Source organism: Salvelinus fontinalis, unplaced genomic scaffold (genome assembly GCF_029448725.1).
Source record: "Salvelinus fontinalis isolate EN_2023a unplaced genomic scaffold, ASM2944872v1 scaffold_0486, whole genome shotgun sequence".
Taxonomy (NCBI): domain Eukaryota; kingdom Metazoa; phylum Chordata; class Actinopteri; order Salmoniformes; family Salmonidae; genus Salvelinus; species Salvelinus fontinalis.
In genome coordinates this window covers 96,999-123,669 of record NW_026600695.1, presented here as the reverse complement: position 1 = coordinate 123,669, position 26,671 = coordinate 96,999, and the positions used below count along the sequence as shown (strand labels likewise).

The 26,671-nt window shown below is 44.9% G+C and overlaps 2 protein-coding genes across 2 annotated transcripts; both read left to right on the top strand.

Annotated features, from left to right (window-relative positions):
• Positions 1-324: 324 nt before the first annotated feature.
• On the top strand, positions 325-6,042 carry LOC129846239 (NAD(P)H dehydrogenase [quinone] 1-like; the record flags this gene model as incomplete). Its single annotated transcript, XM_055914244.1, is given in 3 exon segments — positions 325-438; positions 4,878-4,979; positions 5,379-6,042. Coding segments are annotated over 3 exon segments (531 nt in total), but the record flags the coding sequence as incomplete, so codon positions are not given.
• Positions 6,043-13,916: 7,874 nt separating this feature from the next.
• LOC129846238 (gamma-aminobutyric acid receptor-associated protein-like 2) lies at positions 13,917-26,264 on the top strand. The gene is made up of 4 exons (XM_055914243.1): positions 13,917-14,175; positions 16,008-16,063; positions 19,353-19,525; positions 25,681-26,264. The coding sequence occupies exons 1-4, from the start codon at positions 14,142-14,144 to the stop codon at positions 25,769-25,771; spliced, it is 354 nt and encodes a 117-aa protein (XP_055770218.1). The 5' UTR covers positions 13,917-14,141; the 3' UTR covers positions 25,772-26,264.
• Positions 26,265-26,671: the final 407 nt, after the last annotated feature.

Genomic DNA, 26,671 nt, shown 5'->3' with positions numbered 1-26,671 from the left:
CTCTCTTTCTGTCTCACTCCCCTTCCCCCCACCTCTCTCTTTCTGTCTCACTCCCCTTCCCCCCACCTCTCTCTTTCTGTCTCACTCCCCTTCCCCCCTCTCTCTCTTTCTGTCTCACTCCCCTTCCCCCCCGACCACCTCTCTTTCTGTCTTACTCCCCTTCGCTCCATCCCCCATTTCTGTCTATCTTCTTCGACTGTGCCTTGTTGCGTTTAAATTCTCCACCTTTCTCCCCAAAGTATTTAAGCCTACACTCCCCATCATAGTTTAAAGATCATTGGATTGGTGTAGCTGAAGTGTCAACCATCTCTCTCTCCCCATCAGTTCCCTATGTACTGGTTCAGCGTTCCAGCCATCATGAAGGGCTGGATAGACAGAGTCCTGAGTCAAGGCTTTGCCTTCTCACTGCAGAAGATGTATAGCAATGGAATATTCAAGGTTTGACCTTTTGACCCTTCTGTTCATGTCTTTAGTTCCAGTAGCCTGTGTTAGTGTCATACCCATTGACAATGAGCAGGAAGAGTTCATGCCTGGTATGGGCCGAATCAGGAGGATTTGATGTAAATGCAATGCGCCCACCTAATCCAGTCCCCACTTGTGACTGAAAACAAGGGTAGAGATGTCAATTGAAAAGCTCTCTGTTAGAAACGTAGATAGCTGGCTATATGACATAAAATCCTGTGTATGTCTATAAAGGTGCATTAACTGTAAAGCTATCAGTCACTAGTGGAAACATTTACAACTTAAATTAAGTTACGTTATCTTTGTTTATGTATTTTACCTCAGACAATCTAAGTTTGCTAGCTAGAACTTCTAGCAGTTTATGCTAACTAGCTAGCTGGCTAGCATTTACTGCTAGTGAAGTTGCTGGCTAGCAAGTTAGCATAAACTAGCTAACTGGGCTAGTCATTGTTTAAATGTCTAAATGACTGGCAGAAACACATTCATAACCATAAAGGGGTAACTAGCCCCCAACACACTCAACCAACATGTTATTACTTTACTACTTTACAAAAAAAAGATCTACATTTTTCTCTAACTTCATTGGAATATCTACAATTTATTCAACATTTTTTTTAAATGGATCAATTTACCACAATCGTTTTGTTGAATTATCTCAAAATTGTGATGAAATAGAGGACATTCTTTTGGTTCAGCAAGAACAGTGACAGCCAGGTAAATTGTTGCGAAAATAATTTGGTGACATCTTGTGGTCTTTAGGTGAATTATAGCTCGTTCACCCCCTACTATCCTACCAGTTTAAAATAGCCGTAATGTAGGGGTCCACCACTCTGCCCAAAGTGGGTAAAAACGCGCGTTGGTGATGAAATGTAACTTCCATATGCTATATAATACATTTTACTAAGACAAATATGATTCTTCATGTTCTGAATAGTTAATCAAAGCGGAATGAAGTCGGGACCTGCACTGAATAGCAATGGGCAGTTGGCATTGATTTCCTGATTCCGTTTTGTTCACGTTTATTTACCGCTAGTTTGCGTAACTGCGTGACAGTAGGAGGTTCTAGATTTCACAGACTGAAAGTACGCCAGCATGAATGAGCACGATGCATTCCAAATTGGCAAATTAGGATTTGTAAAGTCATGTAAATTTGTTTCATAATTTTTTATAACACTATTAAATATTATCAATACATTTAAAAATCTACATATCAGCTATTATAGGAATGACCCTTCAGTATGTGTCTGTGTGTGATGCGTGCGTGCAAGTGCGAACGCGACATTTCAGCAGCAGGTACAAAATAATGACAGACAACAAACTACCTAGATAACTGATACAATTTATACTTTGAACTGGCTATCTCACTAGTTAACTATAGCTAACGAAGCATAAATGTTGTTGTAGCCTTTCCCCCGGCACTGTAGACAGCCTAAATACATCTGCACCGTTGGAAAGCTGCTAAACAGTAGCCATGTAAATTGAGACAACATTAAAACTCTTCTAAGAATAGCCTAATGAGAAATAACTTGCTGTGCATAGATCTCCCCGGAAATATGAATAGTAGAGCCTAGTATATAAACATGTCTAGACACCTTGCTTTGAAGTAGCCGACCTTATCCATTTGATCCCTGATTCATTGAATGAGGGAAATAATTTTATAAAGACAAAAGTATTTCCTTGTAATGTTGCAATATTTAACATAAAGGGTGGCAACCATCCTCCAGGATAGCTATTGGGTGTGCAGGCTTTTGATCCAGCCCTGTTCTAACCACATTGTAGCCTTAACAACAGCTGCTCAACAGGACCTTCATACATAGACTTGGGTGTTTCAGGGCAGGATCAGAAGCCTGCATGATGGACACCCAGGAGCTCTCTAGATGACAACATGTGACTAGTGCAGGTTCTACTTTGTGGGGGGTTAAGTGCCTTGATTAAAGAGCACAGCGACAGGAGATGGTAGGCCTTATGGGATCAGACACAGAAGCCTTCCAGTATCAATGATCCTTACTTTTTTCATGTAGTCTAAATAATAGCCATGAAATGTGGTTAAGTCATGGAGAAGTCATGGAAAAGGTGAATAAACCCTTCACAGTGAATAATCAGAGGTCTCTTTATCATAACGTCATTTGTACATTTCGGTGAATATAGTCTAATGGAAAAAGCCAGCTGCTGCACTTCTTTCATCCCGAGTCAAGCATTGATTAACATTTATATTTTTTAAAGTCTGATTTCGTAACCTAATACATCCCATAATAAGCACCGGGCTCTGTTGACAGAGCGGTGGCTGGTTTCTTGCAGTGACGTTTGAGTATTTTACATGTTGTGGCAAAGTTGTTTCCGTGGATCACAAGAAGCCAAATGGAAACAAACTAAAAAATAAATGTAAAAGTCTTTGAAAATGGAAAAGCTTGTGGCTTTGTTGACATTTCACAGAGATAATATTGATTTCGTGACAAATCGTCAAAAAATAACAGGAATTTTGCATTAACATGAAAAGGGTATACTAAAATATAAAAATACTAAATGTCATGTGTCAAAATGGATATCTCTTGAACCTCTATGTTGTTTTATGTCCTCCGGATTGGAGAAGAAAGATGACGAGTCCAACGCTGAGTCTCTCAGTTAGCCTTAATTCTCTAACATCGTCCAGTCTAGCTGACGCAATGCTATTCTCTAACATCGTCCAGTCTAGCTGACGTAATGCTATTCTCTAACATCGTCCAGTCTAGCTGACGCAATGCTATTCTCTAACATCGTCCAGTCTAGCTGACGTAATGCTATTCTCTAACATCGTCCAGTCTAGCTGACGTAATGCTATTCTCTAACATCGTCCAGTCTAGCTGACGTAATGCTATTCTCTAACATCGTCCAGTCTAGCTGACGTAATGCTATTCTCTAACATCGTCCAGTCTAGCTGACGTAATGCTATTCTCTAACATCGTCCAGTCTAGCTGACGCAATGCTATTCTCTAACATCGTCCAGTCTAGCTGACGTAATGCTATTCTCTAACATCGTCCAGTCTAGCTGACGTAATGCTATTCTCTAACATCGTCCAGTCTAGCTGACGTAATGCTATTCTCTAACATCGTCCAGTCTAGCTGACGTAATGCTATTCTCTAACATCGTCCAGTCTAGCTGACGTAATGCTATTCTCTAACATCGTCCAGTCTAGCTGACGTAATGCTATTCTCTAACATCGTCCAGTCTAGCTGACGTAATGCTATTCTCTAACATCGTCCAGTCTAGCTGACGTAATGCTATTCTCTAACATCGTCCAGTCTAGCTGACGTAATGCTATTCTCTAACATCGTCCAGTCTAGCTGACGTAATGCTATTCTCTAACAGCGTCCAGTCTAGCTGACGTAATGCTATTCTCTAACAGCGTCCAGTCTAGCTGACGTAATGCTATTCTCTAACAGCGTCCAGTCTAGCTGACATAATGCTATTCTCTAACAGCGTCCAGTCTAGCTGACGTAATGCTATTCTCTAACAGCGTCCAGTCTAGCTGACGTAATGCTATTCTCTAACAGCGTCCAGTCTAGCTGACGTAATGCTATTCTCTAACAGCGTCCAGTCTAGCTGACGTAATGCTATTCTCTAACATCGTCCAGTCTAGCTGACGTAATGCTATTCTCTAACATCGTCCAGTCTAGCTGACGTAATGCTATTCTCTAACATCGTCCAGTCTAGCTGACGTAATGCTATTCTCTAACATCGTCCAGTCTAGTTGACGTAATGCTATTCTCTAACAGCGTCCAGTCTAGCTGACGTAATGCTATTCTCTAACATCGTCCAGTCTAGCTGACGTAATGCTATTCTCTAACATCGTCCAGTCTAGCTGACGTAATGCTATTCTCTAACATCGTCCAGTCTAGCTGACGTAATGCTATTCTCTAACATCGTCCAGTCTAGCTGACGTAATGCTATTCTCTAACATCGTCCAGTCTAGCTGACGTAATGCTATTCTCTAACAGCGTCCAGTCTAGCTGACGTAATGCTATTTTCCTGATTTTTCACCACTTTTTTTCTCTGGCATCCATTTATTTAATCACCCTGATTTTGTCCATCCTACATGGGTGAAAACATTCTACATGGGTAAAAACATCCTACATGGGTAAAACCATCCTTCATGGGTAAAAAAAAAAACATTTTGAAAGGATGATGATAGAGACATGAGTTTTTGACCATTGGTTTTTGTTTGAGCAGTACCTACACAATTAATATAGTATTTTACCCATTGGTCAAATGATTTTGTTTGGACACCCTACATAATATTTACCTTAAGAAATGACACACTGCTCTCGTTCAGTTCAGGCTACATTGCTTCTAGGTTCAGGGTCAATTGTGTTTTGGTGGAACGAATAGGGCCTGTGTTTTGTTGGAGTTAAACTTCAGGCTCTTTGTCATTTTACAGGACAAGAAAGCCATATTGTCGTTCAGCACTGGATCTATGCAGACTATGTTCCGCCCCGACGGCCTCAACGGAGACATTAACGTCACACTGTGGCCCCTACAGGTAACCCAGGAAGACAGACATTAACGTCACACTGTGGCCCCTACAGGTAACCCAGGAAGACAGCCAGGGGGGAATAGTTAAACAAATATTTCACTGTATTTTCTTCTCATGGATTTAGAAGGTAATCAAGTGGTGTTGGGGAGACTTGTGTGTCTCAAAAGGAGTTTCCTCATACATGTTGATGCTTCAAGGTTACCTCCAAATACCAAGTATTTCCAATGTGTTTCATTTCGTTGTGGGTTTGCATTTGTTGGGTCTATTCCATTGGTTCCATTGTAGCATATTGTGCAAACTAAACCAAGCGCAGATCAAGCATTCACTCTATGTATTTGACCCAGGCTCCTCACTCCTCTCCTCACTCCTCTCTCCTCTCTCCTTCACGTCCCTCCATCCTTCCAGAACGGCGTGCTTCACTTCTGTGGCTTCCAGGTGCTAGCCCCCCAGGTGTTCTGGTGTCCGGGACACAGCCCCCCCGCGACACGGACAGCCATGCTGGATGGCTGGAGGGCCAGGCTGAAGACCCTGCTGGTCGAGCGACCCCTGACCTTTGCCCCCTGCGAGATGTTTGACCTGACCTTCCCCGGGGGCTTCGTGCTGCGGCCGGAGGTCAGGGAGGAGCAGAGCACCCGCCCCCACGGCATCACCACCGGACACCACCTGGGGAAACCACTCCCCCCTGACAACCAGCTGAAGGCTGATAACCCCTCCCCCTGACAACCTGCTGAAGGCTGATAACCCCTCCCCCCTGACAACCAGCTGAAGGCTGATAACCCCTCCCCCCTGACAACCAGCTGAAGGCTGATAACCCCTCCCCCCTGACAACCAGCTGAAGGCTGATAACCCCTCCCCCTCGACAACCAGCTGAAGGCTGATAACCCCTCCCCCTCGACAACCAGCTGAAGGCTGATAACCCCACCCCCCTGACAACCAGCTGAAGGCTGATAACCCCACCCCCCTGACAACCAGATAAAGGCTGATAACCCCTCCCCCCTGACAACCAGCTGAAGGCTGATAACCCCACCCCCCTGACAACCAGATAAAGGCTGATAACCCCTCCCCTTGACAACCAGATAAAGGCTGATAACCCCTCCCCCCTGACAACCAGCTGAAGGCTGATAACCCCTCCCCCCTGACAACCAGCTCAAGGCTGGTAACCCCTCCCTCTGATAACCAGCTGAAGGCTGATAACCCCTCCCCCCTGACAACCAGCTGAAGGCTGATAACCCCACCCCCCTGACAACCAGATAAAGGCTGATAACCCCTCCCCTTGACAACCAGATAAAGGCTGATAACCCATCCCCTTGACAACCAGATAAAGGCTGATAACCCCTCCCCCCTGACAACCAGATAAAGGCTGATAACCCCTCCCCCCTGACAACCAGATAAAGGCTGATAACCCCTCCCCCCTGACAACCAGATAAAGGCTGATAACCCCTCCCCCCTGACAACCAGATAAAGGCTGATAACCCCTCCCCCCTGACAACCAGATAAAGGCTGATAACCCCTCCCCCCTGACAACCAGCTGAAGGCTGATAACCCCTCCCCCCTGACAACCAGCTGAAGGCTGATAACCCCTCCCCCCTGACAACCAGCTGAAGGCTGATAACCCCTACCCCCTGACAACCAGCTGAAGGCTGATAACCCCTCCCCCCTGACAACCAGCTGAAGGCTGATAACCCCTCCCCCCTGACAACCAGCTGAAGGCTGATAACCCCTCCCCCCCGACAACCAGCTGAAGGCTGATAACCCCCCCCTGACAACCAGCTGAAGGCTGATAACCCCACCCCCCTGACAACCAGATAAAGGCTGATAACCCCTCCCCTTGACAACCAGATAAAGGCTGATAACCCCTCCCCCCTGACAACCAGCTGAAGGCTGATAACCCCTCCCCCCTGACAACCAGCTCAAGGCTGGTAACCCCTCCCTCTGATAACCAGCTGAAGACTGATAACCCCTCCCCCCTGACAACCAGCTGAAGGCTGATAACCCCACCCCCCTGACAACCAGATAAAGGCTGATAACCCCTCCCCTTGACAACCAGATAAACGCTGATAACCCATCCCCTTAACAACCAGATAAAGGCTGATAACCCCTCCCCCCTGACAACCAGATAAAGGCTGATAACCCCTCCCCCCTGACAACCAGCTGAAGGCTGATAACCCCTCCCCCCTGACAACCAGCTGAAGGCTGAAGGCTGATAACCCTTGGATAATTATTTATCCAATAGAACCCAGAGAGTGTTCTTCAGTGGAAGCTTCTCTAACATCAAATATGTAAAGTGCGGTGTCCCTCAGGGCAGTTGCCTTGGGTCGTTACTCTCCTCTATTTTTACAAATGATTTGCCACTGGTCTTACACAAAGCTAGAATGACTAAGTATGCAGATGATTCCACACTCTACACATTAGTATCAGGTGATTAATATTAAAAACATTCTCTAAGACCTAAACCTCAGCTGGTTGTTGTGTATAAAGAGTGTGACCATTGAGCAAGTTGAGGAAGCTAAATTCCTAGTTATAAACTGGGTGCTTCGAGCCCTGAATGCTGATTGGCTGACAGCCGTGGTATACCACGGCTATAACAAAACATTTATTTGGACTCCTCTAATTACGTTGGTAACCAGTTTATAATAGCAATAAGGCACCTCGGGGGGGGTTGTGGTAAATGACCAATATACCACGGCTAAAGGCTGTATCCAGGAACTCCGCATTGCGTCGTGCTTAAGAACAGCCCTTAGCCGTCGTAAATTGGCCATAACCCCCCCCCACCCCCCCCCCCCCTCGTGCCTTATTGCTTCAGTATAACATTGGATGGTGAGTTATTATGGTCAAGACAAATTGACAGAGTTGTTGTGAAGATGGGGAGAGGTATGTCTGTTATAAAAAGATCTTCTGCTTTCTGAAACATCAATAAACCTCACTAGTTGTTCAGACTCTGGTCTTGTCTCCTGTTGATTACTGTAACGCTAATACGGTCAGCTGCAGCAAAGGAAGATCTAGCCAAGATACCCTCTTGAAGGTGCTATCTAGAAACCTAAAACCATTTAGAACCATAGGAGAACCCTTTGAAGAATGCTTGTTGGTTCCAGGAAGAACCCTTTTGGTTCCAATAAGAACCTTTTCATAAAATGGTTCTACCTGGAACCAAAAAGGGTTCTCCTATGTGGACAGTTGAAGAACGGTTTTGGAGCCCTATTTTCTAAGTGTACAGCTGTCTCAAAACAGAGCAGCAGGCCTTGCTCTTAACTACACGTACACTAACAACAACATGCCAGTATTTCCTGGTTGAGGGGTGACGAGAGATGAACTGCTTATCTTCTATTTGTTTTCATGATAAATATTACTGGAATGAAAATGATCAAATAACACTCAGCAGAGACACCCCATACATACCCCACAAGACATGCCACCAGGGGTCTCTTCACAGTCCCCAAGTCCAAAACGAATTCAAGGAAATACACGGTTTTATACAGAGCCATGGAACTCCCGTCCCTTTAAAAAACTGATTAATAAAACAACTCATGGAAGGAGAACACATAAACATCCGTTTTTAGTTGTGTTGTTGTATCATTTTTCTGTTGCATTGTTTGAATATTGTTTACATTTGTGTAACTTTCCTTGTGTATCAGTGTTTTGTTACTTGTCATGTTTTGTGTATCTTGTGGACCCCAGGAAGAGTAGCTGCTGCTTCTGCAAAAACTAATGGGGATCCTAATAACCAAACAAACCCCTCCTCCCTGACAACCAGATAAAGGCTGATAACCCCTCCCCCTGACAACCAGATAAAGGCTCATAACTCCTCCCCCTGACAACCAGCTAAAGGCTGATAGCCCAGCTGAAGGCTGATAACCCCTGCCTCTGATAACCAGCTGAAGGCTGATAACCCCTCCCTCTGATAACCAGCTGAAGGCTGATAACCCCTCCCTCTGGTAACCAGCTGAAGGCTGATAACCCCTCCCCCTGGTAACCAGCTGAAGGCTGATAACCCCTCCCTCTGGTAACCAGCTGAAGGCTCATAACCCCTCCCTCTGATAACCAGCTGAAGGCTGGTAACCCCTCCCTCTGATAACCAGCTAAAGGCTGATAACCCCTCCCTCTGATAACCAGCTGAAGGCTCATAACCCCTCCCCCTGGTAACCAGCTGAAGGCTGATAACCCCTCCCTCTGGTAACCAGCTGAAGGCTAATAACCCCTCCCTCTGATAACCAGCTGAAGGCTGGTAACCCCTCCCTCTGATAACCAGCTAAAGGCTGATAACCCCTCCCTCTGATAACCAGCTGAAGGCTGATAACCCCTCCCTCTGATAACCAGCTGAAGGCTGATAACCCCTCCCCCTGACAACCAGCTAAAGGCTGATAACCCCTCCCTCTGATAACCAGCTGAAGACTGGTAACCCCTCCCTCTGATAACCAGCTGAAGGCTCATAACCCCTCCCTCTGATAACCAGCTAAAGGCTGATAACCCCTCCCTCTGATAACCAGCTGAAGACTGATAACCCCTCCCTCTGGTAACCAGCTGAAGGCTCATAACCCCTCCCTCTGATAACCAGCTGAAGGCTGATAACCCCTCCCCCTGACAACCAGCTGAAGGCTGATAACCCCTCCCTCTGATAACCAGCTGAAGGCTGATAACCCCTCCCCCCTGATAACCAGCTGAAGGCTGATAACCCCTCCCTCTGATAACCAGCTGAACGCTGATAACCCCTCCCTCTGATAACCAGCTGAAGGCTGGTAACACCTCACTCTGATAACCAACTGAAGGCTGATAACCCCTCCCTCTGATAACCAGCTGAAGGCTGATAACCCCTCCCTCTGATAACCAGCTGAAGGCTGATAACCCCTCCCTCTGATAACCAGCTGAAGGCTGATAACCCCTCCCTCTGGTAACCAGCTGAAGGCTGATGACCCCTCCCTCTGATAACCAGCTGAAGGCTGATAACCCCTCCCTCTGATAACAAGCTGAAGACTGATAACCCCTCCCTCTAATAACCAGCTGAAGGCTGATAACCCCTCCCACTGGTAACCAGCTGAAGGCTGATAACCCCTCCCTCTGATAACCAGCTGAAGGCTGGTAACTCCTCCCTCTGATAACCAGCTGAAGGCTGATAACCCCTCCCTCTGATAACCAGCTGAAGGCTGATAACCCCTCCCTCTGGTAACCAGCTGAAGGCTGATAACCCCTTGTCTGATAACCAGCTGAAGGCTGAAAACCCCTCCCCCTGGTAACCAGCTGAAGGCTGATAACCCCTCCCTCTGGTAACCAGCTGAAGGCTAATAACCCCTCCCTCTGATAACCAGCTGAAGGCTGGTAACCCCTCCATCTGATAACCAGCTAAAGGCTGATAACCCCTCCCTCTGATAACCAGCTGAAGGCTGATAACCCGTCCCTCTGATAACCAGCTAAAGGCTGATAACCCCTCCCCCTGACAACCAGCTAAAGGCTGATAACCCCTCCCTCTGATAACCAGCTGAAGACTGGTAACCCCTCCCTCTGATAACCAGCTGAAGGCTCATAACCCCTCCCTCTGATAACCAGCTAAAGGCTGATAACCCCTCCCTCTGATAACCATCTGAAGACTGGTAACCCCTCCCTCTGGTAACCAGCTGAAGGCTCATAACCCCTCCCTCTGATAACCAGCTAAAGGCTGATAATCCCTCCCCCTGACAACCAGCTGAAGGCTGATAACCCCTCCCTCTGATAACAGGCTGAAGGCTGATAACCCCTCCCCCCTGATAACCAGCTGAAGGCTGATAACCCCTCCCTCTGATAACCAGCTGAACGCTGATAACCCCTCCCTCTGATAACCAGCTGAAGGCTGGTAACCCCTCCCTCTGATAACCAGCTGAAGGCTGGTAACCTCTCCCTCTGATAACCAGCTGAAGGCTGGTAACCTCTCCCTCTGATAACCAGCTGAAGGCTGATAACCCCTCCCTCTGATAACCAGCTGAAGGCTGATAACCCCTCCCCCTGGTAACCAGCTGAAGGATGATAACCCCTCCCTCTGATAACCAGCTGAAGGCTGATAACCCCTCCCCCTGGTAACCAGCTGAAGGCTGATAACCCCTCCCTCTGATAACCAGCTGAAGGCTGATAACCCCTCCCCTTGACAACCAGCTGAAGGCTGATAACCCCTCCCTCTGATAACCAGCTGAAGGCTGGTAACCCCTCCCTATGATAACCAGCTGAAGGCTGATATCCCCTCCCTCTGATAACCAGCTGAAGGCTGATAACCCCTCCCTCTGGTAACCAGCTGAAGGCTGATAACCCCTCCCTCTGATAACCAGCTGAAGGCTGGTAACCCCTCCCTCTGATAACCAGCTGAAGGCTGATAACCCCTCCCTCTGATAACCAGCTGAAGGCTGATAACCCCTCCCTCTGGTAACCAGCTGAAGGCTGATAACCCCTCCCTCTGATAACCATCTGAAGGCTGATAACCCCTCCCTCTGATAACCAACTGAAGGCTGATAACCCCTCCCTCTGATAACCAGCTGAAGGCTGATAACCCCTCCCTCTGATAACCAGCTGAAGGCTGATAACCCCTCCCTCTGATAACCAGCTGAAGGCTGATAACCCCTCCCTCTGATAACCAGCTGAAGGCTGATAACCCCTCCCTCTGATAACCAGCTGAAGGCTGATAACCCCTCCCTCTGATAACCAGCTGAAGGCTGATAACCCCTCCCTCTGGTAACCAGCTGAAGGCTGATAACCCCTCCCTCTGATAACCAGCTGAAGGCTGATAACCCCTCCCTCTGATAACAAGCTGAAGACTGATAACCCCTCCCTCTAATAACCAGCTGAAGGCTGATAACCCCTCCCTCTGGTAACCAGCTGAAGGCTGATAACCCCTCCCTCTGATAACCAGCTGAAGGCTGATAACCCCTCCCTCTGATAACCAGCTGAAGGCTGGTAACCCCTCCCTCTGATAACCAGCTGAAGGCTGATAACCCCTCCCTCTGGTAACCAGCTGAAGGCTGATAACCCCTTGTCTGATAACCAGCTGAAGGCTGATAACCCCTCCCTCTGATAACCAGCTGAAGGCTGATAACCCCTCCCTCTGATAACCAGCTGAAGGCTGATAACCCCTCCCTCTGATAACCAGCTGAAGGCTGATAACCCCTCCCTCTGGTAACAAGCTGAAGGCTGATAACCCCTCCCTCTAATAACCAGCTGAAGGCTGATAACCCCTCCCTCTGATAACCAGATGAAGGCTGATAACCCCTCCCTCTGATAACCAGCTGAAGGCTGATAACCCCTCCCTCTAATAACCAGCTGAAGGCTGATAACCCCTCCCTCTGATAACCAGATGAAGGCTGATAACCCCTCCCTCTTATAACCAGCTGAAGGCTGAGGATAATAAAGGGGAAACTGTTTGACATCAACAAAACCAGGGTTGTAAAATTCTATTAACTTTCCCCAAATTCCCAGGTTTTCCAGAACTCCTGATTGGTTGATAATGGGGTTGCCATTTGACATCAACACAACGTACATATCACAGGAGACTGCTGCTCATGATAATGACCGGAACAGGGCAAACGGAACGGCATCAAACACCTGGAAACCATGGAAACCATGTGTTAGATGTATTTGGTACCATTCCATAGATTCCTCTCCAGTCATTACCACGAGCCAGTCCTCCCCAATTAAGGTGTCACCAACCTCCTGTGGCACATACACCGTTCTGATAACCTCGTAGGACCAACCTGATCTCAGGGCTTCCTTCAGATGAAACAGAATGGTGAGCTATCGCATGATCAGGCTAGTTCCCGAGAATACAGTTTGGATTATATCAAAGTGCAAAATTCTGGAAACTTTCCCCATAAAATGCCGAAGATTTCCAGAAATCCCAGTTGGAAGATTCTGGGAATCAGAATGGAAAAGTAGGAAGTCCGACCTGGACTTCTGGAAAACCTGGTGACAGCAAATGTTACAGCGGCTGGCAAGTCAACTACACACACTATACTGTAAAGTTACTGTATAATAATAATAATAGATTACAGTAGTGTGTTGTATTATCCTCATTCTGTATCACTATGTACTAAAGCACTGCTGATATCTGAATATCTGTATATGTTGTACAACCATTACTATAGTACATACTTATAATAAAACTATTAGTGACAAATAATAGAGCTGTGTTATGACCTTTACGTGACCTTCACATTCCAGTCAGAGCGTGGATTAAACTGCTTCAAAACGTCCCGCTACAGATTCTCTGTTGCCTGATGGAGATTGCCTGAATAAAGGAAAGTCCATGTGCTGTTACTGAAGCCCACTTTAAAGGCCCAGAATAGGAGTGGGTCCACTGGGATCCTATTTCAATCACTCTATGTGTGATTCCATATGTCATTCTCTAGTGGGATGCCACCCAAACAGCACATCTATGATATTCCTATGTGAATCAATGCCATACTCTATCCCATGAAAGGGGGAGGAAGTAGAGAGGATGTATGGAGAATATAATGGGGTTTCTAGGACAAATCACTTGCTCGTCAGCTCAGGCATCTGTCATAAACTAGACCAGACTGTCATGTTTTTTTTTAAGATAGTGCTATCCGGGATCTTTGGGACGTCCACACCCTAAATCCTAACCCTTACCCTAAAACTTAGCCAGAACCCTTTACCCTAACATTAACCATTTTAAATGTAAATTCAATGGGGTAATGTCGGATTGGAATGATCCAGAACAGCAAGTACCGTTTATAAAAAAAGTAACGAAAGTAGACTGAGATCCTAGATATGTTCCAGAGATACAAACTCTGTACATGCCGACTCCTAGGTTATTAGAAGAATGTTAGCTACGTCTTTATCGTGTGGATTGGTGATTGGACGTTAAACACGCAGACGTGAAACACCGAGGCGTTGTAAAGATCTGATATTGTGCGCAGCATGTGTGTCTCTGAACCGCACCCAGTCGAATCAGCCTCCTTCCCCCTGCGATGCGATGGTACAGTCCCATAGTGACGTCATCGCCTGGAGCAACGCTACCGCCGAGTGAGACGTGTTGTGCTACATTGTTGACGTTCTCGGTCAACATTTTTACATTGTTTTCAGTTTTAGGAATAGAGCAATAGCAATCATTTTTTTGTTGTTGTCACGGTCTGATTTCTCACCAACTCTCTACGATTTTTACTGCGCGTCGAGCAAACTCTCCCGGAATCAGCCACCATGAAATGGATGTTCAAAGAGGATCATTCTCTGGGTAAAGGGGGTTACTTGTTTCACAACAGGCAAATAGGAAAATTGTCAATATAGGAACAAATATGTATCTTAATCTGCGTTCTTCATCTTTTTTTTAAAATGGCAATTGCTGATTATGATTGGCCACTTTTCTGCAATAACATTGGCTGACTGTAGTGACCCAGCCGCTCAGATGTTGTTGAGTCCTTTGGTTACAAAATAACATTAGGAAGTTTATCGAAATTGTATGTCGACGTTACTTAATGTCTTGTTCAAAAGACGTGAGTCAAATATTGCATATGGATTGGTTGTTTAATTGGCTAAATGTGCTTATGCGTCTTCATTTTGAATCGCCTCGATCCGGACATGTCGTTCCTATTGACATGACAACTGATATGATAGTGATATTGAAAGTAAATAGATCATATCCAATAGGACTAGGCCTATTCGTTCTAACAAACAGTTGTCAAAATGTGCCCTGAACATTAGGTTATTATCGTGATAACATTACAACGTTATATGGCTGAAATATGCTTACATAACATGGCAAAAACTATATCTTTTAACAAAAGTCTCCTAAAAATATTATTTCAGTTTTCTTGAGTTTTCTTTTCCCTTTTATGACGTATTTTGGATATAGGCCACACCTGTATGGTTTATGTGTTAGATTGACACATAGAGAAGTAGCCTAGGGGAAATATTGACATATTTATCCCAGTGAATTGGCAGCTTTTGCCAGTGATTACCCAGAGTGCATCTGATGTCCAACAGCTGCTGCTGATGCCTGTGGATCTCGGTCAGGCAACGTCATGTGACCTCTCGTCAAATGTTGATCCTCCTGTCACAGCCACCCAAGAGGGTATGTTCCAAATGGAACCCTATTCCCTATATAGTGCACTAAAGTAGTGCACTACACAGGGTATAGGGGGCCATTTGGGACATACCCCTGCTCTTTGGTGAACTGAGTAGGTCAGGGGGCAACCCACCGGCCTGTTCTACTAATCTAGTGGCTCTTAAGGTTCTTGATTAGCTGAATCAGCAGGTTCAGAGTAAAGGCTGGAGTACAACGCCTACCCTCTCAGTAGCTTGGAGGACTTGAAACATGTTGTATTACTGTACTGATGACAGTGTAACACCCTTCATAACATCTCTGAATCCATCTCTTCTCCTCAACAGAACATCGGTGTATAGAGTCGACCGTTCATAACATCTCTCAATCCATCTCTTCTCCTCAACAGAGCATCGGTGTATAGAGTCGACCGTTCATAACATCTCTCAATCCATCTCTTCTCCTCAACAGAACATCGGTGTATAGAGTCGGCCGTTCATAACATCTCTCAATCCGTCTCTTCTCCTCAACAGAACATCGGTGTATAGAGTCGACCGTTCACAACATCTCTGAATCCGTCTCTCCTCAACAGAACATCGGTGTATAGAGTCGACATTCATAACATCTCTCAATCCGTCTCTTCTTCTCAACAGAACATCGGTGTATAGAGTCGACCATTCATAACATCTCTCAATCCGTCTCTTCTTCTCAACAGAACATCGGTGTATAGAGTCGACCATTCATAACATCTCTCAATCCGTCTCTTCTTCTCAACAGAACATCGGTGTATAGAGTCGACCATTCATAACATCTCTCAATCCGTCTCTTCTTCTCAACAGAACATCGGTGTATAGAGTCGACCATTCACAACATCTCTCAATCCGTCTCTTCTTCTCAACAGAACATCGGTGTATAGAGTCGACCATTCATAACATCTCTCAATCCGTCTCTTCTTCTCAACAGAACATCTGTGTATAGAGTCGACCGTTCATAACATCTCTCAATCCGTCTCTGTTTTTCAACAGAACATCGGTGTATAGAGTCGGCCAAAATACGCAGCAAGTACCCAGATCGGGTTCCGGTGAGTGAGACGGGTTTTCACTGGGTGTGGATGTTTTGTTGTATCTTTATGTGGACAGGGAGTCATGCTGAGACCAATGTCTCATTTACAGATGCAAATAAACACATCAATATGAAATGCAAAACAGATATACAAAACGCTATAATAGAAACTAAGCACATTCTTCAGTAAAAAGGTCCTCAATCAGTCTGAATTGCCGTAGAGGCATATTATTCCAAGTAAGGTACAAAACATGAGTTACCTAACTCTGTAGGGACCGAAGGAATGTCTATTTGTTTACTCCATGTGTAACTCTGTGTTGTTGTCTGTGTCACACTGCTTTCCTTTATCTTGGCCAGGTCGCAGTTGTAAATTAGAACTTGTTCTCAACTAGCCTACCTGGTTAAATAAAGGTGAAATAAAAAAATAAAGTTTAGTCCTGAGACCGGTTACGTTTTGGATATTATTCCAAGTTGCAAAAAAACAACAACATTGATTTACCTAATTCTGTAGGGACCGAAGGAATGTCCATTTAGCCCTGAGCCCTGCTATGGTAACTCCTACATCTAATGGTTATTAATGATATTAGGTACAGCGGGATTTTTTGGTAAAATAACTTTATAAAGTGGTTCACGCAGCGTTATAACATATTTATTAGAATGTAACATTGAATTTATTTGCCTGTCTTATCAGGCTGTAACGATTCACCGATCCACATCGGTCCCCAATTCAAATGTTTAAGATGCAAGTGGACCCCAAACCGATCCAAATGTAGCATCACATGCATCGGTCAGAAAACATTAGGAATTGCCGGTTCCCTTTTCTTTTTTGCATCATATTATGTTCTTTCTAACTTGTGAAAATGCAGCTCATCATTTGTGTCAAATTGCATGTACAGAGCCTTCAGAAAGTCTTCATACCCCTGGACTTATTCCACATTTTGTTGTGTTACAGCTTGAATTCAAAATGGAAAAAATATCTTTTTAAATCTCATCTACACACCGTACCCCATAATGACAAAGTGAAAACATTTTTTTTATTTATTTTTATTTAAAGGAAATGAAGACATACAGTGCATTCGGGAAAGTATTCAGACCCCTTGACTTTTGATACATTTTGTTACGTTACAGCCTTATTCTAAAATGGATTGAATCGTTTTTCCCCCCGTAAGTACAGTATTCACACCCCTGATTCAATACATGTTAGAATCATGTTTGGTAGTGATTACAGCTGTGTGTCTTTCTGGGTAAGTCTCTGAGAGCTTTGCACACCTGGTTTGTACAATATTTGCCCATTATTCTTTCAAAATTCTTCAAGCTCTGTCAGAGTGGTTGTTGATCATCGCTAGACAACCATTTTTTTGCCATAGATTTCAAGATGATTTAGTCAAAACTGTAACTCGGCTACTCACATTCACTCTCTTCCTGGAAAGCAACCACAGTGTAGATTTGGCCTTGTGTTTTAGGTTATTATCATGCTGAATGGTGAATGCTTAGCTCCATCCGTTTCTTTTTATCCTGAATAACTCCCTAGTCCTTAAAGATGACAAGCATACCCATAACATGATGCAGGCACCACTATGCTGGAAAATATAGAGAGTGGTACTCAGTAATGTATTGTATTTGCTCCAAACTTAACAATTTGTAATCAGGACAAAAAGTCAATTGCTTTGACACAGTTTTTGCAGTATTAGTTTGGTGCCTTGTTGCAAACAGGATGCATGTTTTGTAATATTTTTTTATTCTGTACAGGCTTCCTTCTTTTCACTCTGTCAGTTAGATTAGTTTTGTGGAGTAATTACAATGTTGTTGATCCATCCTCAGTTTTCTCCTATCACAGCCATTAAAACTCTCTAACTGTTTTAAAGTCCCTATTGGCCTCGTGTTGAAATGTTATATTTCCTCTCCAGCAACGGCGTTAGGAAGGACGTCTGTATCTCTGTAGTGACGGGGTGTATTTATACACCATCCAACGTCTTATTAATAACACCATGCTCAAAGGGATATTCAATGTCTGATTATTATTTTATTTTTTTAAATGTTTTTTTAAATTATGTTTTACAGCCATCTTTCCAATAGGTGCCCTTGTTTGCAAGGCATTGGAAAACATCCCTGGTCTTTGTAGTTGAATCTGTGTTTGATATTCACCTCCCGACTGAGGGACCGTACAGATAATTGTATGTGTGGAGTATAGAGATGAGGTAGTCAATCAAAAATCATGTCAAACACTATTATTACACACAGAGTGAGTCCATGCAACTTGTTATGTGAATTGTTAAGCACATGGTTCCTCCTGAACTGTATTTAGGCTAACCAGTAAAGGGGTTAAATACTTATTGACTCAAGACATTTCAGCTGTAATTTTTTTTTTAATACATTTCTGAAAAACATAATTCCACTTTGACATTATGGGGTATTGTGTGTAGGCCAGTGACAACATCTCTCTTTAATCTATTTTAACTTCAGGCTGTAACGCAACACGTTTTGGACAAAGTCAAGGGGAGCCGTGTACTTTCTGAAGTGACTGTAGCTGTGTTGACAGTCACTGATCTACAAGTCATTTTACATACCGAACATCAGTAGCCTGGTCCAGCTGTGAGCACTGTGCCCCGTTCCACACGCTGACCATCGCAAAGGCAGACGGCCTGTTCCTGATCTTGTACATCTGCGCGGCACTTTCAGCATTCAAATCCTAAAATGGCTTCCGTAATATTATCAACAAGCTCTTACAGTCTCGTGTCAGAATTAGACATTCATCCATGTTTCTGAAACGTCCAATTTCAACGTCCAATTTTCCACTTTCTAATTTCGTTCTAAGATTAAGTTTAGCCGTTAAGGTTTATTTAGGCCAAAAGATAAAACAACTTTCTATCGCTGGATTCGAACATGCAACCTTTTGGAACCAGAGGTAGATGCTTAAGGTATGCCTCGTCCACAACACCCTTAGCAAAAACCAAAGCCTTCTTGAAGGTAACGCTCACTGTTGCCTCCTAGTGGCTGGTGGTTTCCACGTCATCTCCCGACGTCCTCAGACATGGATAGACGTCAAATACTGACTTGTATCACGGGCGACCTGGCTGGATAGTAGGCTTTATTAGTTGAGGGACAACCTATGTCATTTGCTAGGTTATTGTTATCTATCCACTGTTGAAAAATTTAATCAGCAAAACATGAATTAGTGGGTGATGGTGATTTCAGGACTAAAGTAGGTAGACAATCAGGCTACAATCTTTATTGTTCCAGGAGGGCAATTTTATGTGAACACTTATAAACATCCAATATGACATGACTGTGTGTTGTCTGTTTTGTAGGTGATCGTGGAGAAGGTGTCTGGGTCTCAGATTGTGGACATCGACAAGAGGAAGTATTTGGTGCCCTCTGACATCACGGTGGCCCAGTTCATGTGGATCATCAGGAAACGTATCCAGCTGCCCTCGGAGAAGGCCATCTTCCTCTTCGTCGATAAGACCGTGCCTCAGTCCAGGTTCGGGAACTCCCAAGCACTCAGTGGAATAATCTGAAATGGCACCTCAGAAACGATATTTCCCCAAGTTAAATAGATAAAACACTGCTTTTAGCCACTGATGTTTTCAAACACTGACCACACCGGGCAAATATACTAGAGGCTGGGTTTAACCAGGTTAACCTGGGACATGAGTTACAGAGATTGACAAGCTGGTGGGTTAACCTGGGACATGAGTTACAGAGATTGACAAGCTGGTGGGTTAACCTGGGACATGAGTTATAGAGATTGACAAGCTGGTGGGTTAACCTGGGACATGAGTTATAGAGATTGACAAGCTGGTAGGTTAACCTGGGACATGAGTTATAGAGATTGACAAGCTGGTGGGTTAACCTGGGACATGAGTTATAGAGATTGACAAGCTGGTGGGTTAACCTGGAACATGAGTTATAGAGATAGACAAGCTGGTGGGTTATCCTGGGACATGAGTTATAGAGATAGACAAGCTGGTAGGTTAACCTGGGACATGAGTTATAGAGATTGACAAGCTGGTGGGTTAACCTGGGACATGAGTTATAGAGATAGACAAGCTGGTAGGTTAACCTGGGACATGAGTTATAGAGATTGACAAGCTGGTGGGTTAACCTGGGACATGAGTTATAGAGATAGACAAGCTGGTAGGTTAACCTGGGACATGAGTTATAGAGATTGACAAGCTGGTGGGTTAACCTGGGACATGAGTTATAGAGATTGACAAGCTGGTGGGTTAACCTGGGACATGAGTTATAGAGATAGACAAGCTGGTGGGTTAACCTGGGACATGAGTTATAGATATTGACAAGCTGGTGGGTTAACCTGGGACATGAGTTATAGAGATTGACAAGCTGGTAGGTTAACCTGGGACATGAGTTATAGAAAATGACAAGCTGGTGGGTTAACCTGGGACATGAGTTATAGAGATTGACAAGCTGGTAGGTTAACCTGGGACATGAGTTATAGAGATTGACAAGCTGGTGGGTTAACCTGGGACATGAGTTATAGAGATTGACAAGCTGGTAGGTTAACCTGGGACATGAGTTATAGAGATTGACAAGCTGGTGGGTTAACCTGGGACATGAGTTATAGAGATTGACAAGCTGGTGGGTTAACCTGGGACATGAGTTATAGAGATAGACAAGCTGGTGGGTTATCCTGGGACATGAGTTATAGAGATAGACAAGCTGGTAGGTTAACCTGGGACATGAGTTATAGAGATTGACAAGCTGGTGGGTTAACCTGGGACATGAGTTATAGAGATAGACAAGCTGGTAGGTTAACCTGGGACATGAGTTATAGAGATTGACAAGCTGGTGGGTTAACCTGGGACATGAGTTATAGAGATAGACAAGCTGGTAGGTTAACCTGGGACATGAGTTATAGAGATTGACAAGCTGGTGGGTTAACCTGGGACATGAGTTATAGAGATTGACAAGCTGGTGGGTTAACCTGGGACATGAGTTATAGAGATAGACAAGCTGGTGGGTTAACCTGGGACATGAGTTATAGATATTGACAAGCTGGTGGGTTAACCTGGGACATGAGTTATAGAGATTGACAAGCTGGTAGGTTAACCTGGGACATGAGTTATAGAAAATGACAAGCTGGTGGGTTAACCTGGGACATGAGTTATAGAGATTGACAAGCTGGTAGGTTAACCTGGGACATGAGTTATAGAGATTGACAAGCTGGTGGGTTAACCTGGGACATGAGTTATAGAGATTGACAAGCTGGTAGGTTAACCTGGGACATGAGTTATAGAGATTGACAAGCTGGTGGGTTAACCTGGGACATGAGTTATAGAGATTGACAAGCTGGTAGGTTAACCTGGGACATGAGTTATAGAGATTGACAAACTGGTGGGTTAACCTGGGACATGAGTTATAGAGATTGACAAGCTGGTGGTTTAACCTGGGACATGAGTTATAGAGATTGACAAACTGGTGGGTTAACCTGGGACATGAGTTATAGAGATTGACAAGCTGGTAGGTTAACCTGGGACATGAGTTATAGAGATTGACAAGCTGGTGGGTTAACCTGGGACATGAGTTATAGAGATTGACAAGCTGGTGGGTTAACCTGGGACATGAGTTATAGAGATTGACAAACTGGTGGGTTAACCTGGGACATGAGTTATAGAGATAGACAAGCTGGTGGGTTAACCTGGGACATGAGTTATAGAGATAGACAAGCTGGTGGGTTAACCTGGGACATGAGTTATAGAGATTGACAACCTGGGTTAGAACTGGGTTAACCTGGGACATGAGTTATAGAGATTGACAAGCTGGTAGGTTAACCTGGGACATGAGTTATAGAGATTGACAAGCTGGTAGGTTAACCTGGGACATGAGTTATAGAGATTGACAAGCTCACACACCAGCTGCTCTAAAGGGCTTTATTCTGGTACCCATGGCAACAATGTTGGTACAGGAATATGAACCCCACTCCTCATTGGTTCATAGTTTGACCTCAATGCCCTTTGTCTCTTCCTCAATAAGACACAGCATCCAGGTCCTGGTCTGAACCCACAGATACTAGTGGCTGCTGGGTTGGGTCCTGGTCTGAACCCACAGATACTAGTGGCTGCTGGGTTGGGTCCTGGTCTGAACCCACAGATACTAGTGGCTGCTGGGTTGGGTCCTGGTCTGAACCCACAGATACTAGTGGCTGCTGGGTTGGGTCCTGGTCTGAACCCACAGATACTAGTGGCTGCTGGGTTGGGTCCTGGTCTGAACCCACAGATACTAGTGGCTGCTGGGTTGGGTCCTGGTCTGAACCCACAGATACTAGTGGCTGCTGGGTTGGGTCCTGGTCTGAACCCACAGATACTAGTAGCTGCTGGGTTGGGTCCTGGTCTGAACCCACAGATACTAGTGGCTGCTGGGTTGGGTCCTGGTCTGAACCCACAGATACTAGTGGCTGCTGGGTTGGTTCCTGGTCTGAACCCACAGATACTAGTGGCTGCTGGGTTCAGACCAGGACCTGGATACCAGGACAGACCAGGACAGATAGTAGTGGCTGCTGGGTTGGTTCCTGGTCTGAACCCACAGATACTAGTGACTGCTGGGTTGGGTCCTGGTCTGAACCCACAGATACTAGTGGCTGCTGGGTTGGGTCCTGGTCTGAACCCACAGATACTAGTGGCTGCTGGGTTGGGTCCTGGTCTGAACCCACAGATACTAGTGGCTGCTGGGTTGGGTCCTGGTCTGAACCCACAGATACTAGTGGCTGCTGGGTTGGGTCCTGGTCTGAACCCACAGATACTAGTGGCTGCTGGGTTGGGTCCTGGTCTGAACCCACAGATACTAGTGGCTGCTGGGTTGGGTCCTGGTCTGAACCCACAGATACTAGTGGCTGCTGGGTTGGGTCCTGGTCTGAACCCACAGATACTAGTGGCTGCTGGGTTGGGTCCTGGTCTGAACCCACAGATACTAGTGGCTGCTGGGTTGGTTCCTGGTCTGAACCCACAGATACTAGTGGCTGCTGGGTTGGGTCCTGGTCTGAACCCACAGATACTAGTGGCTGCTGGGTTGGGTCCTGGTCTGAACCCACAGATACTAGTGGCTGCTGGGTTGGGTCCTGGTCTGAACCCACAGATACTAGTGGCTGCTGGGTTGGGTCCTGGTCTGAACCCACAGATACTAGTGGTTGCTGGGTTGGGTCCTGGTCTGAACCCACAGATACTAGTGGCTGCTGGGTTGGGTCCTGGTCTGAACCCACAGATACTAGTGGCTGCTGGGTTGGATCCTGGTCTGAACCCACAGATACTAGTGGCTGCTGGGTTAAAAATGGTTCGCTGCTTCCACAGGATATGCTTTAGTTATACACAAATACAGTGCATTTGGGAAAAGTATTCAGACCCCTTGACTTTTTCTACAGTTTGTTACGTTTACAGCCTTATTCCAAAATAGTTTTTTTCCATCAAGCTACCCACAATACCCCATAATGACAAAGCTAAGAGCTTTTGTTAGAAATTGTCGCTATTTTATCAAAAATAAGTATTTACATAAGTATTCAGACCCTTTTGCTCAGTACTTTGTTGAAGCACCTTTGGCAGGGATTACAGCATCGAGTCTTCTTGGGTATGATGCTACAAGCTTGGCACACCTGTATTTGAGGAGTTTCTCCTATTCTTCTCTGTAGATCCTCTCAAGCTCTGTCAGGTTGGATGTGGAGCGTTGCAGCACAGCTATTTTCAGGTCTCTCCAGAGATGTTCGACCGGGTTCAAGTCCAGGCTCTGACAGGGCCACTCAAGGACATTCAGAGACTTCCTGAAGCCCCTCCTGCGTTGTCTTGGCTGTGTGCTTCGGGTTGTTGTCCTGTTAGAAGGTGGACCTTAGGCCCAGTCTGAGGTCCTGAGTGCTGTGGAGAAGCTTTTCATCAAGGATCTCTCTGTACTTTGCCTCAATCCTGACTAGTCTCCCAGTCCCTGCCACTGAAAAACATCCCCACACCATGGTGCTGCCACCACAATTCTTCACCGTAGGGATGGTGCCAGGTTTCTTCCAGACATGATGCTTGGCATTCAGGCCAAATCTTTGTTTCATCAGACCAGAGTATATTGTTTCTCATGGTCTGAGAGTCTTTAAGTGCCTTTTGTCAAACTCCAAGTGGCCTGTCATGTCCGTTTTTATTGAGGAGTGGCTTCGTCTGGCCACTCTACCATAACGGCCTGATTGGTGGAGTGCTGCAGAGATGTTTGTCCTTCTGGAAGGTTCTCTCATCTCCACAGATGAAATCTAGAGCTCTGTCAGAGTGACCATCGGGTTCTTGGTCACCTCCCTGACCAAGGCCCTTCTCCCCCGATTGCTCAGTTTGGCTTGGCGGCCAGCTCTAGGAAGAGTCTTGGAGGTTCCAAACTTCTTCCATTTAAGATGAATAGAGGCCACTGTGTTCTTGGGGACCTTCAATACTGCAGACGTTTTTTGGTACCCTTCCCCTGATCTGTTCCTCGACACCATCCTGTCTCGGAGCTCTACGGACAATTCCTTCGACCTCATGGCTTGGTTTTTGCTCTGACATGCACTGTCAACTGTGGGACCTTATATAGACAGGTGTGTGCCTTTCCAAATCATGTCCAATCAACTGAATTTACCACAGATGGACTCCAATCAAGTTGTAAAAACATCTCAAGGCTGATCAATGGAAACAAGATGCACCTGAGCTCAATTTCGAGTCTCATAGCAATTTGGTAAATTTGCCAAAATTTCAAAAGTCCTGTTTTTGCTTTGTCATTATGGGGTATTGTGTGTGGCTACTGAGCTTTTTTAAATTTATTTAATCCATTTTAGAATAAGTCTGTAACGTAACAAAATGTGGAAAAAGTCGAGGGGTCTGAATACTTTCGTAATGCGCTGTAAATTAAGGCCGGCAGTCAATCTGGTCCATGTTAGATCCACGTTATGGCATTTTGAGAGGTATATTCCGATCTCAACAAACGTTGGGTAAAATGCCTTTTTAAAAGCCACATGGTCGGCTGTCCAGCGCGCTGCTCTATGACTTGAATCCCTGCCTAAAGCTTTATTAGTGTCGTATCAACACGACAGCAGTAAACAATGAACAGACATTACCAACACGACAGCAGTAAACAAAGGACAGACATTACCAACACGACAGCAGTAAACAATGGACAGACATTACCAACACAACAGCAGTAAACAATGGACAGACATTACCAACACGACAGCAGTAAACAATGGACAGACATTATCAACACGACAGCAGTAAACAATGAACAGACATTACCAACACGACAGCAGTAAACAAAGGACAGACATTACCAACACAACAGCAGTAAACAATGAACAGACATTACCAAACAGACTGCAGATGATACCAGTCACTCGACTGGTATTTCAGATACATCGCTTCATTCTGTTGATGGTGACTCAACACTAAGCAGCATTTAGACCTACTGCTACATTCCATCCCCTCTGTTCACTTGAGTAGTATGTGGAGTGTGTCCCAAACGGCACCCTACTCCCTACATAGTGCACTACATTTGACCAGAGCCCTATGGGAGCCGTGTATAGGGAATAGGTTGGCATTTGGGCCGCAGTCTGTTTACTTCTCCCATTTCCTCCTCCTCTCTCGCCTTCTCTCTCTCTCTCTCTGTGTTTTGTTGTGACTCCCGTTGCAGCATCACCATGGGACAGCTGTACGAGAAGGAGATGGACGAGGACGGCTTTTTATACGTGGCGTACAGCGGAGAGAACACCTTCGGTGTCTAGACCCGCCATCGTCATCATCATAAGCCTTACTGACGACAGAATACAACACCTGGCCACCACCCTAACTCACAGCCCCACCCCTGGGAGAAGCCCTGGGAAACCCCAGAGAAATGAAGTGAAATAAATAGTTGAAGAGAGTGATCAGTTGAGAACCACCATGATGATGAGTCACCAGTCTGTCTAATCTATTCTGCACATGTTGTATCAATGCAGTACACATTCATATGTTTATTATTATTATTATGATGTTATGTATAGTGATACAAATTGGAATGACTGTTTTTGTTTCGTCTGATGTTTTGTGTTTTACTTTAGTTTAGGTGCTTTTGAGGTTGTTGGGGGTTTTTTTCATTCGTGAAATAATTGTTTTGTTTGTTTCTGAAGTTTCACTTTTAGTTTGGCTTTTATTCTTGAAGATTTATATTTCAAATAATTTTAACTATTTGAACGGTAAGGTAGCTGGATGACCTAACCAATAAAAAATGTGACTGATCCTTGTATTTTTATTGACCTATACCAGGGTTCTTCCACTTCAGTCCAGGAGACCTGTTTGAAGGTTTTGATCCCTAAAGTAACACAGACTGTTATTAAACAGGTTAAACAAGTTAAAGAAAGGTTCAATATCAAGTAACACAGACTGTTATTACAGCATTACACCAGTTCATAAAGTAACAGACTGTTATTACACCATTATACCAGTTCATAAAGTAACATACTGTTATTACAGCCTTATACCAGTTCATAAAGTAACAGACTGTTATTACAGCATTATACCAGTTCATAAAGTAACACAGACTGTTATTACAGCCTTATACCAGTTCATAAAGTAACAGACTGTTATTACAGCATTATACCAGTTCATAAAGTAATACAGACTGTTATTACAGCCTTATACCAGTT